The sequence below is a fragment of the Clytia hemisphaerica genome, unplaced genomic scaffold (assembly GCF_902728285.1).
Source record: "Clytia hemisphaerica strain Z4C2 unplaced genomic scaffold, Clytia hemisphaerica genome assembly, whole genome shotgun sequence".
NCBI lineage: Eukaryota > Metazoa > Cnidaria > Hydrozoa > Leptothecata > Clytiidae > Clytia > Clytia hemisphaerica.
This window is the reverse complement of record NW_027103384.1, coordinates 235895-249402: the sequence shown is the minus strand read 5'-3', so window position 1 is coordinate 249402 and position 13508 is coordinate 235895. Positions and strand designations below refer to the sequence as shown.

The 13508-nt window shown below is 35.1% G+C and overlaps 1 protein-coding gene across 1 annotated transcript in view; it reads left to right on the top strand.

Moving 5' to 3' along the window:
- Positions 1–13508, top strand: part of LOC136824780 (tetratricopeptide repeat protein 29-like) — a 46963-nt gene that overhangs the window by 16511 nt on the left and 16944 nt on the right. The window contains exon 2 of the mRNA XM_067080755.1: positions 9815–10046. Coding sequence (XP_066936856.1) covers positions 9859–10046 — 188 coding nt within the window. The 5' untranslated portion in view covers positions 9815–9858. The remainder of the gene's footprint in view (positions 1–9814; positions 10047–13508) is intronic.

Here is a 13508-nt window from a genome sequence, read left to right as displayed (position 1 = left end):
AGACTCATTCTGAAATCCTACTCTGACAATAATTTGCGCTTTACCGCAAAATTTCTAAGTCCAAGTGTCGTGATTGACTTTTAGACTGTCCAATATCTCTATATTAGTGTACACTAACAGTCTTACTTGTTGATTCTTAAATAACTAAGCAACATAACTAGGCAGTAGTTTTACTAGACAGTCTAAAGCTAAATCAAAATCCAAGAGGGTGAGGTATCACACCCTGAAGACTTTTAAAAAATGGCTCTTAAACTTTTTGATAAGCCGTTTTACCGACGACTAATTCCACTTACTTTCAGGATTTTACTTGCATAATCGATAACCGAAATAACCTTTTCCAATATAGACTATGCTATAGTCTAAGACGAGTTTCATCTAAAAAAGGAACAAACGTGAAGAGGGGAATTTTTTTACGGGAGTGGCCGTTGTCTTAGACTATATCAATTTGGTCGAAAAGCGGAAATTTTGGATTTTGGTTAGCGGTGTGATCGGCCGGCCCGGTTCGAACAAATGTAAACAAACAGTCGGGTCTGACTGGTAAATCCCGGGGCAGTTCTTGCTGTGAATACAAATTGACCCGACTGAAATTTGATACCAAAACAGGGCGACAGAAAGTTGATCTATATGTGTGGAAATGTTTTATGCAATTCGTTAGCATTTTAGTCTCTTAGCCTCCTATTAGTTAGTACTTTAGTTTGTAACTTCTTTGCAACAAGGTGTTTTATGTAAATGGTTTGTTTTGAATTTATTTTTAACAAGCAGAACTCAGATTCAAGCAAGTATCATATATATTTTTTCAAGAATAAAAGAGAGAAGAGGTAAGCAGTACGGCTCTTTTCTTTTATTTTGAAAGACTAATCTTTTTGTAACACTCTCCAGTGTATGCAGATTATTTTGTCTGATTGCTCATTGGAAAATTTTATTAGAGCCGCATTTTTCAATCACAGCTTTTTTACAAGTTTTACAAGTGTACGTGTGATGCATTATTTTTCTTTATCAAAATTTTTTTAATTTGTCATTTTCTTACAGGCCGCGAGCTAACGAAAAAAGAGGATCAGTGTGGTTTGCAAAAAAAGAATGAATCATACTCATATATAAAAAATGATATTGTAAATAATTATACCCGTGAAAACATCTGCAGTCTATACACAGCAAAAATCAGTAATTATACCAAACTTGTTAAATTAAAGATTATTGGTGAATTGCAGTTTTATTGAAAAACTTGAGAAAGCTTTTAAAATTTTGAATAAAGCTGTAGTCTACTAGTCACTATACTACTAGTCACACATAGCAAATTTTTTTTGAATCACCATGATATTTTGGGTGAATTTACCAGATTTCATTTTCACAATTGCAACTTTTTAAAGTGAATTATATGTGAGTTCACCCGAAAATGAAGGTATATACTTTTTTAGATTTTTCCTGTGTGAATGATCAGCATTGATTTTGATTTTTTAAATTTTAAGTGCGGTCGGGCCGTAAAACAACATATCAAATTGGTCCCACCTTATGGTCTTCCAAAAACTTTTCAAGTCCAACACAGAAAAAAATTTTAAGTGGATTCGCGGTGAAAAGCTGCAATTAATAATTCACGATGAAAAGGTAAATTTCACCGTGAATTGTTGTCAGATTGCAGCTTTTCACCGTGAATTCACTAAAAAGCCAAGGTGAATTTCATTGATTTTTTTCCTGTGCGAAGTTGTCATATACTGATTATAATTTTGATAATTATTAAAAATATAAAAGTTTCAAAATAAATAATCTAGGTAGTTTCAAAATAATGAAAAATTATACAAGTAGAGTGTTAAATTTTTTTATTTTTAGAAAAGTATATATAATAAACATTTCCAATGATGTTGACACCAACTTCAATAAGGCACTGCGCTGAACCTAAAAATAGATTTTATTTTTGACATAATCATTACTCTTGATGTGTTTGTACGAGTTCCAATCCCATCAACCTTTGCGCTAATCTCTTTTGCACGTTTATTGCATCGTTTGACAAAAGATATATAACAGCTTGCACGTATCTTTAATTGAGCTGCGTTGAATTGTGGGATTGCAACTCGTACAAATGTCAAAAAAAGTGAAAAGTAATAATTATGACGTATGTGTTGTAGAGCGCTATTGTGGACAAAGTAGCAACCATTCCTAGCAAGGTAGTCATTAAGAAAAGATTTTTCTTTATTTATCTTCTTATTGACTGCTATATGTTAGTAATAGTTGCTATTCTGCCCTACTATATTCAAGATGGGCATTATATAAGGACATTGTATTCAATATTTATTTTTGTCATGCAAAAATCAATGTTGTATGAAATTTCTATCATATTTTTGGTTATCTTTTTTTTCAATTTTGAATAATCAATTCATTTTTACGTGTTATTTTATGGGTAATATGCCACTTGGATCATTTAAAAGGATATTTGAGTAAAGAAATAGGTATTTTTTGCAAAGCATTCGGTTTGCAGTCAAAAACGCCTTCTCGGCCTTAGGTCTAAAATTGAAAATTTGAACCACAGATTTTTCGGGGAATTTTTTTTTACAAATACATTTCAATCGTCACAGTGACCCTACATTCCAAATTTAAAGTAATTTTGATCATTGGTTCAGGAATTGTGATAAACTTTTAGTTTTTACAAGATTCAAACCAAATTTGTGTTTTCGCACGATTTATAGTTGTAAATTTTAAGATGAAATTTGCAAACTGTTTCACAAGAAAAAAAACAATTACCTTGACTATAGATGAATTGGCGGTGAAAAAAAGGAATCTTTCAATAATTACTTGATGATTAGCTGAAATTTCACCGTAAATTATTAAAAGATTGCAGCGTTTCACCTTGAATTACCCTAAAAAAGTGAAGGGAAATTTTTATATCAAATTGCATTCTGTGTATGGTCTGATTGGGTAGCAGATAATTTTGCATTTCTCCAGAAGAATGTGGAGATTTGAAGTGAAAAAAGACTCCTTTCGATACAATTTTTTTAACATCGTAGAAATGTGTCCTAAAAAAATTTATGGTTCAAATTTTCAATAGACCTGAGGCTTAAAAAAGCTGTTTTTGAATGAACCAGCTGCTGCCCCAGCTGCGCTAAAAATATAGTCAAAAAGAAACTTTTTGTTCAGATCTTTCAAGATGCTTGAGTACTGCTTTTGTATCATAGAAGGTGTCGTTGTTCAGATCTGTTGTGGAAATTGTTGTTCAGATATCGTGGATGGTTTTCTTCAGTCATAATGGAAAGTGTTGATCAGCCGCCGTGGAAAGTGTTATTTAGATATCGCAGAAAGTGTTGTTTAGTCACCGTAGAGGGTGTCGGTCTGATATCGTGAAAGGTGTTGGTTGAATTTTGTAGAAATGCATTGGTTATTGAAATATGTCACTCAAGTGCCAAGCTGAAAAATTGACTATCAAAAAATATAAAAGATAGCTAACTTTAAACTCAATCAAGCCCAACAAAAAAATAAACAGAAAGTAGTATCTATTAAAATTTAGGCCTTCTTTCTCAGAAGAAACTTTACAGAGATTAAAGATTTTTGACGTGCACAAAATCATACTTGACAGAACTGGGAAAAAGTCAATATTTCAGTCTCAACTGACACTGATTCCTGCTAACATAAAAGAAACTACAAAATGCAGTGAATGTAAACCTTACCTTTAGATGCTACTTCAAGCTTCAGGTGTCAGGCATCAAGTTGAATAAAATTTCCAAAAAATCAAAGTTAGAATTTGTTTGTGGGCCTTGAGGAAAACAATCCCTTCTAACTAAAATATTGTCAAAAAAGCTAAAGAAACAGCAAATGCATTTATGTAAGGTCTTCAGCCTCCAAATTATCCTTCAAGAGCATTCTTCTGCACCAGACCCAGAACCATCATACTCAAAGAAAACAACCATTTTTTGTTCACTCCCTACTTGCACCTTCCCTTCGATTTTGTGTTGTTTTGGTTTTCTCTACCAAGTTCGTCTATAAATCTGCAGGGATTTTCCGCAAAAATCACCGACCCTTCTCCAAGGTCGGTAAGGGCAAAGATGAAATCAAGAAAAGCGCCAAATTGATATCGTCCGTAAACACAGACTCTATCCGCCGCGAAACATATTACGTTTTATAATATACAAACTATGTTATATCATAATTATAGCATATTATACGGACGATAGCATCGTCTATTTCCAATATAGTGTTTGATTATCGCTTTATCGTCTGCCGAAAAAAACATCTTTTTACAAGCTGCAGAGTTTAAAAAGTGTTGCTGCCATATTGAATTGTTGCTGGACTTGATGTAAAAATTGTTGGCAATGCAGCAGCTTCTACTTAAATTGACACTGGAAGGCTTCCGATTTTAAATAAAAACATGAACAACAAAAACAAACTGCCAAATGCACTGAGCAAGGTTTACACAAGACGTTGATGACAAAGATAGTGCTGGGGAAATTGACGTCAAATCTATTAAACAGTTCGATTTGCATACTTTTTAGCAAAATCTATATATTTTTAAAACTAAACAAGCCATATAAATGAAACTTTCAGGAAAGTTTAATATTAGATTGAAGATCATGTTTGGAAAACTTTATGAGCTTAGCATAAGTAGAAAAAGCTACGTCAAAATTTTTATTTTAGGCCTGTGTTTTTTTTTGACACAACTGACAGCACAATTTTATGTTGGTTTTTATAAACCTTTGTTATAATTTCTCGAATTCAACAATGAATGGGCCCCCAGCGGTTTGCGTGGATGTGTGAATTGGAAGCTTTGCGTGAATTGCAAAAATACATTGCGTGAATGCGTGAGTTCGGAAAAAAAAATTGCGTGATTGTGTGAATTGAAGGTCCGCTGGGGGGGTGGGGGTACACCCTGGGTGTATCCCACGTTTATCGCTTCGTAGTACACTCTATGCAACTTGTCTGTTTGATAATAAGGGGGTTAGAAATGAATGATGTTAGAAATCAATTTTCTTAAAACCTTCCAAAAAGTGGCCAAACTATGAAATGAAGGGAATGAAGGAATTTAACAAAAAAAAATGTGGGGGAGGCCCATATAAGTCTCCCCCGGATTTCCGTCTCCCCCAGGCCCCTGCCCTCAGAAGGCACTGCCCCCAAGACGCCAAAATATTTTTTATCCAAACATCTAGGCTTGTACCAAAAAAGAGTATACAGATTTGTCGAGATATCGTGAGCTTCAGGATTTAAATTTTTTGTTCATTCTTTTTTTATTGTATAGAGGATGCTCTAACTTGAATTTTGAGCTATCATACATTAAATTTGAAAAAGTAGTTTGAAAGTTATCTAAAAAAAGTTGACTTTTTTTCCATGTCGAAATTTCAAAAAATCATTAAAATAATAAGACAAAATGACAAGAACACAATTTTATTGTTTTTTTTATTCTTTTTTTTCTTATTTATATCTTGCCAACAGTTTCTCCATCTTATTTTCCACGTCATGAACATTTCCAACACCAGAAAACTCGATGCAGACCCAAATTCTTTGAGCAACTAGTCGACTTTTTTCAAAGGTTTTCTCACATAGCACACACACAACATTGAAACCTCTCTTAGAGATTTCCAAAACTTTTTTCAGCTTTTCCAAAAATATTATCCCACATGGGAATAGCTTGTTGTACCATATTTTTAGATTCCGTAACGAGTTTTGACGAAAACAGTTGCATTTTTTGGTATTTCTATGTGTAAAGGGGACAAGCTGGAGTTTTTACAAGCTCTTATTTGATTTGGTTGGTCGTTAAGATGTAATAAAAGAATCTTATTACTTTTTCTAAAGAACGCGTCATCTCAATCACTTTAAATGACCAATTAGTGATGTATCTTGTAAAAACTCCAGCTCATCCCGTGTAAAGAAGGTAAGTGTCAAGAGAAGCGTTTGCTCGCTGTTTTTGATGATTTTTTGAAAAAAAACTACCTTTCCAAACCTAATGTTTAATAGCTCAAAATTCAAGTTAGAGCATCCTCTATACAATAAAAAAAGAATGAACAAAAAATTTAAATCTTGATGCTCACAATATCTCGACAAATCTGTATACTTTTTTTTGGTGCACCCGGTATATCAATGGATGTGCAATTTGAAACTGAACAACTTTTGGTATAACAAAAAATCTTGAAAATAAAGCAAATAAACCAGCTGCGCTGGAAGCTCCGGCTTAAGAGATTAAAAGATGTGAAAGATGAACTTGTTAAGTTAGTTGTGTTAGAATGTTGCCCGGGGGGGGGCACTTAGGCAAAAATAGGTACGGGGACGTGCCGCTGGTCAGGGTACCTTTTTCAGTGTTGCAGAATTACTGATAGGGTATCTAAAATTGCAAAATCCTGATCTGACAGGGGCGCAATTTCATGATGTGTGTCTGACAGGGTCTGTTTTTGCCGTTTTTACATGTAGAGTTCTTTCGCAAATTGTTTTGACGTGGCGGTGAGCAGACCCCTGCGAGGGGCAAACAGCTTTTTGCAAATACTTATCGCACGGCCACACAGGCGCTTTGCTGCTGTTGTCTCGCACTACACGCCCGCCATTGCGCCCTCTTAAAGGGATCGAGGCTAATTTCAACGATATCTCTATTGAACTATTTAGAATAAATGTTCAGCCGAATAGTGGTAATAACAACATTGTTTCCGGAAATTTTTTTTGAAACTTGTATTCTTTTCGAGTTCGAAATCGAAACCTTCTGAGTCTTGCGCATCTCCCACACAACATAGGTAATCAAACAAAGCAAGCATTTGCTCTCGTCCTCTTTGTAAAAGCGTCGTTTTAAAGCTTATACTTGCAAAATAGTCCTGTCAAACCTAGACTTCATCAGTTCTGATTTTGAGACCCTTACCGTAGGATCATGTAAGATTCCGATTCCTGCTATAACATTCCACTTGCCACTTGAAAACAGATGATAGTTAGTTCCGACTAGTTGAAAACAATGAAACAAGTTGGCCGATTATAAAAATAATCAAGACATTACAGCACCTGACCCCGAGAATGTAGGTGAAATTTGAATCAGACCTGAGAGATGTAGATATGCATTTAAAAAAATATTGAATGTTTTAAACAAAATTTGAACTCCCAAAATCCTTTCCCAGGGGTTAGTTTCATTACTTTTGATAGATAGGGCTAATTTTTTTGGTCTTTGAAGTCTCCCATTTTCGTTATAACCCCCAGAATGTAGGTTTGGAATGGCTTCTTCATAGTGCGGAAAGGGGTCTGACCCCCTTTCTTGACATCCCCCCAACCTCTAAAAATGCCTATCCCCCAAGGGTTTTGGTCTAAATCTTTTATGGTAAAAAGGTGGGGAAACAGTAAAGAAAAATTAAGTCTGGCAAATAGAATACCACTTTTTAGTGAAAATAAAGAACTTCCTTTCATGCTGACCAAATTTCATAACAGTGCTGGAAAATAATCTACAATCTTTTAGCGCTGTGAACCCTACGTTAAAGGGCCTATTCCCTGTGCCAGGGGAAGGTTCACCTCCTCCTCCTCCATAGTAAAATGTTGATATTTTTTCGATTGAATTAATTATAACAGGAAATTTTAGAAATATTTTATGCCAAAACAATATTCTAAAGAGCTTTTGGTATTCTGAAAATTGGATTTTTCGCTTTTTAACCCCCAGAATGTAGGTGAAAAGATTCGGTTGCTGAGAGCAAAATTTCAGTATTCATCGGAAAGTTTTGTTCTCTAAGTGAAATTTATACTTTAGAAATATACTCTGACAAAAAATTAATAAAGATAATAATTTTATCGTGCTACAAATGATGAAAAGTAAAAGAAAGGACGAAAAGAAGAGACAAGAAAGTTGTTTTTATTTTGTAGGTTGAAGATTCTGTGTTAAAATATGTGAATAATTTAACAACACCTCTGCCTCACAGCCCCGGTGGAACTTTTCCCACATCGGGTCAAAAAATTTCTACAAATTCCCAATGGGGATAGAAATTTATTGCTCAAAACTTAGGCAAATTTTCTGATTGGGCTGGGGTCCCAGCTGGTCTGGGACACGTCGTAAAAGCTTAAAATGCCAACATTAATCATCTCTCAGGTAATACTTTCATGTTATGAAAGTACAACAAAAACGTTTTATATAATTTGACAGACTTTTGCCCACAAACTACTAATCAAAACAGACCAGAAAGCAAAGTAATAATTCTATTGCAGAGCGAGTATGAGAAATAATCTTAACAAATAAATAAAACAGCTGGAAGTTTAGCTTTTCTAAGTGATTGCACATGCATTTTTTGCCTAAAGAACCAACCCCATCCCCCGCCCACTCATCCTCGACTAAAAAGTTCAAAATTGGAGCTAAAGGAGATAAACATTTAGAAGTTAATATTTCCAAGTTCTTATAAATTTACCTTTTTCTAAACTTGCCAATTATCGAAGCCATGATGCTCTGTTGATTTGATCGTCCGGATAAAACTTTGGGGAGAAAAATAGCCTAAATTAGAGGCCACGGCTTTTAGCTAAGCATTATTTTTTTGGGTGGGATAATACTTGGAGGAGAGTAGGATAAACCAAATAAAATGGTACAATAGTGTGTATGTAATAAATAGTGGTATATTTGGAAAAAACCTGTTTCGGGTTTGAAAAATCTTCAAAAGGAACAGTTGCCCCAGCCAATGAAATTACGACAAAGTCCAAAAAATATAATTTTCAGCCATAACACTGTGAAAGTTTCTCCAATCTTATTCAAATTTACACAGGAATTGTGTTTTAGTATCCTTTACTGAATTCTCATAGTGATATGTTTGTAAAAAATTTGTGTCGGGTTTGAAAAATCAAAAGGAACGGTTGCCAGCTGCGATGAAATTACGACAAAGTCCAAAAACGATCATTTTCGGCCATAACACTGTGAAAATTTCTCCAATCTTGTTCAAATTTACACAGGAATTGTGTTTCAGTATCCTTTACTGAATTCTCATAGTGATATGTTTGTAAAAAATCTGTGTCGGGTCTTGAAAAATCAAAAGGAATGGTTGCCAGCCGGAATGAAATTACGACAGTCCAAAAACGATCATTTTCAGCCATAACACTGTGAAAATTTCTCCAATCTCGTTCAAATTTACACAGGAATTGTGTTTTAGTATCCTTTATTGAATTCTCATAGTGATATGTTTGTAAAAAATCTGTGTCGGGTTTGAAAAATCTAAAGGAACGCTCGCCAGCAGCAGGAATATGGAAATACGACAGTCATTTTCAGCCATAACACATAACACCACAAAAACTACTCAGATTGTTTTCAAATTTGCACTGTAATGTTGTAATTTTAGTATTCTCTTTCGAATTAAATGGCCTATGTGTTTGAAAGTTACATTGTCAAGTTCCAAGGTTTAGAAGAGAAGTTAGCCATACATATGCAAGATTTAAAGCACTCGATCAGCTGACGATTCATGGCTAAAATTTCTCCAAAGTCTTTCCACATTGTTAGAGAACCAGAATGCATCAAACTTTTCATAAATCATGTCCAAAACATCATGAATAATGATGAAAATGATCAATTTTTCACTGAGATTAGGCAGTATTTGCTACACAGTCAGCTAGTCCACTTTCGGTAGCCATCTTTTTCTTAAATACTTTCGGCCAGTCAAATCGGTGCACAGTATTATTGGAATCAGATAATCCGTTTTTATTAAATCGGAATAGATCATCGGATTAGATAAACAAACAAAAAATGTCTTGACCGGACGAGAGAGAATTTAAGGCTCCTAGGCCGGAGCAATAAGAGCATCTAGATCACGAGCTAACCTGTTCTGAAATCGTTTTAAACGCGTTTTCTTGTGCTGGTTCAGTACCCGTTTAGCATTTCTTGAAAACTCAAAGTTTTTTTTTATTTTAGGTAATATCATTTGAATTATTTAATAAGATGTAAATACAATAGGCATGTCGGCCACTGTTTTGCCATCTTTACCTGTGGTTGGCGGATGTGTCACTCAGCATGTCATCAAATCATATCAAAATGATGGTCATATCCGAGGGAGACACTTGCTGGACAAACATCAAGCTCGTATTGTTGCCACGCCCTTCACTTTACCAAAAGTAGAAGATGTTGACTTCCTTGAAGCAATGAGGTAAGCCTGGCCTGAATGGTTTAAGTGATTTTCGTATTTGGGGAAATTCCTTTTTACCATTTTACATTATTCAACACACAAGCTTTATTTTTCCATTCTGAATTTTTGTACAATTATTGTCACTTTTTTCTTATTTTCATCTGATGTTAATCATTAGGTAGGTCCATTCAGCATGTTGCTTGTTAGACCTAACTTGGAGGTCCTTTAATTTAACCTTTATTCCTTCGTCTATTCGTCCGTCCGTCTGTTACCAGCTTTTCTCGGGATCGACCAATTAGTTTTTTTTCAGATTTTTTGCATAGTGATACAAAATGACAATACCCAATTGGGGAAAATTTGGTCCAAATAGTGCCTAAAAATAGGGTTTTTTGGACTTTGTGTGAAATCTCGAAAAAAAGATTGGGCTAAAAAAGGCCTCCTTACCTCTAAAACATCGGGCAGTCAGCGTGTCATAATGTTATCTTTCCTTTTTGGTTCGAACGTTTTCATCTTCATTCATTTCCGACTACATCAGGTAGGTCAATTTAACATGTTGCCTGTTTCTTCTTCGTTTTCATCTTCAGTTTCAGCTAGTTTTTTGGCTTTTACTTTTGTTTTCGTGAATTTATGCAATTTTCTCCAAACGGTCGATTGAAGCGTGAAAATCAATTTCAAAAGTGAATAAGGCTTGAGTTGAATTGTTCGCTGATTTTTTGTACAAAGAACATAGAACAAATAGTACATCAAACAAAATGTGTCGAAAACCGTTTTCCGAAAAGAAATTTCCGGTCTATAGAACCGGAAATCGAAGTTTTTGTATATTTCTCTGACACTTTGGATTGGCTCATTAGTTCATGATTTTTTACACATTGATGCAAAATGGTGATACCCAAAATGTGATGGAGCCTGATTTCAGAGAAAAACTTTTTTGGACAAATTTGGGCCGAACTATCTTAATTAATCCTTGCCTACTGTATGACATCCCCAAAAATTGATTTATGATTTATGCGATCATTGTCACGCTGACTAAACAAAAACAGGCTAGACGAAACATACACTAGAATTCCAGACTTTATTTACGTTACTGGACGCCAGAGAAAACTCTGGACTTAAACAATACGTCATCAAAAATCGGACGTTGCAAAGTTACGCTGCAGTTCAATGATTTCAAAATAGAAGAACAAATGAATAAGTACTAGTTATCGCTTGACTTCGAGTGCAATACAAGAAATATTTTACAAGTTAAAATATATCGGTATAATCTCGTTAAAAGTTATGTGATAACTAATTTATTGTCGACTCAAAAAAGTATTTTCTACCATATTTATTGTTTGTTTTGATTCTGTCCATCATTGTGTTGCGCATTCTTTGTTTTTCGAATGTTCGTTCAATATGTGGTGTAACAATGAAAGTACTCGAAAGCCATCTGAGCACCGCTGATTTACTGAATACCTTATCGGCCCTTTTTATGCCACGAGCCCAAAAATAACGCCAATAAGGGTCGGTGTAAAAAGGGTCGATAAGGTAAGTTAGATATGTCACCTATCGATAGTTATGTTTCTAAACGGCAACTCCGCTGGCTTGGGCATGTTGCTCGCATGGGTTATGATCGGTTGCCACGTAAACTGTTATTATCCTGAGTACATACAAAAAGGCCCAAAGGAGCCCCACAATTCACTTATGGTAGGGGTATATATAAATGCCTAAAGAAATGCAAAATTGGAAAATGTGATTGGTACAACTTTGCTCTTGATCGATTGAAATGAAATGGCTTGATTGCAAATGTCTAGAGTTTATTTTCTTTAGTTTTTTTATGTTGAATTTTTTGTCTAGCGCTATGATTCCTAGTTTTTATCCTAGGTCAATTCCCCATGCAGGGATGGTACATCTCATTCTCTCTCAATTATACGAGAAATCGAGACCGACTGGTAGCCAGTCACCAAGACTATATCGTTTGGCAAAAGTGCATAAGAATGATATTCCTCTCCGCCCGGTTTTGTCAATGCTTGGATCAGAATATTACAAGATTGCTACCAAGACTGCTGACTGGTTATATCAGTTGTTCCAGAATACAAAATTAACACCTCTACAGAAAGCATTTCATCTAAGCTGAATGAAATTGAACTGCCTGAAGGCCATGGGATCATTAGTTTCGATATTGTCTCCTTATAAACAAATGTACCAAGGACGCAAGAACTTATTGCACTGAACTTTTATTCTCCGGAAGGTACGAAAAGCCGCTCCATATATAAAGAAACTTAAACAAATATTTGAAATTTGTAGCTGTGATGTTTTTAAGGTTACGCATGATGGATACTACCAACAAACAGACGGTCTAGCGATGGGTAGCCCGCCTGCTCCAATGTTAGCAATTGGTTGGCTCAGTAAATTTGACGACACGGTCAAAGGAAAGGCAGTTGTGTATGAGTGATATGCAGTTCACCATTTCTGGATATGTTAATTCAGCGTGATGGTCGAAAACTGTCATCGACAAGGTATACTAAAGCTACTGACACAGGCTTGATGTTGAATTTTCTTGCTATGTCCCCAATGAGATACAAAAGGTCAGCTATCTCTGCAATGATTCATCGCATTTTTTGAGCATGCAGTTCATGGAAGGCTTTCCACGAGAGTCTGAGAAAAGCTAAGACTATTCCAAGGACTTGAAAAGGTTGTTTTTCAATATTGTGGAAAGGTTTCGGAAAAGTTCGAAACGTCGTTAAAAGGCTTATAAGCTCCATGTAAAGTTGTTTATACCACTAGGAAATTGAAAAAACTATTTTGCCATCACTGAAACCAAAAGTTGATAAATCTCTTCGTAGCAATGTAGTGTGCATGATTTCTTGTCTGCGATGTCACTTGCGCTATGTTGGACAAACCGTCCGGCATTTAATTACACGCTTCAAAGAACATAAAAGGAGCCCAGTGGGAAAACACTTTTAAGATTGTGAGGAGGAGCTAACAATTGATAACATTAATTTCGATCATCGCTGCGTCATCGAAGGAGGAACAGCATCTAATGACCCTTGAGACGCAAATGATCAAAGACCTCAAACTCGAGTTAAACACAAAATATGAATATAAAAGTCGTACGCTGGTCGTGAAAATATATTTTTCAATAGGTTTTTAATTTTTTCGTTTCGCTTTGATGATTTTTTAGTTTTTCGATTTCTCCATGTTTTTACCGTAGCCATTACTTGTATGAATTTGTTTGAATTTGAGGTGAATTTCACCATGGAGGTATAAAGAAACAGGAGAAGTATGCTATTGTAACCATGCTCGCCCTACGATTAAAAAACTTACGAGGTATGCATGCTCATAATCTCATATATCGTGCATTTTTAATGAGCTCTTTTGTTGATAAGTGAAATCTTATTGGCTAACTTAAGTGTTGGAAATAAAATGAAACGAGATTCATTGTTTCTGACATTGGTGTAAGAAAATATTTGGACTAAAAAAGGGCCTGTAAACTTTGCAATCCTT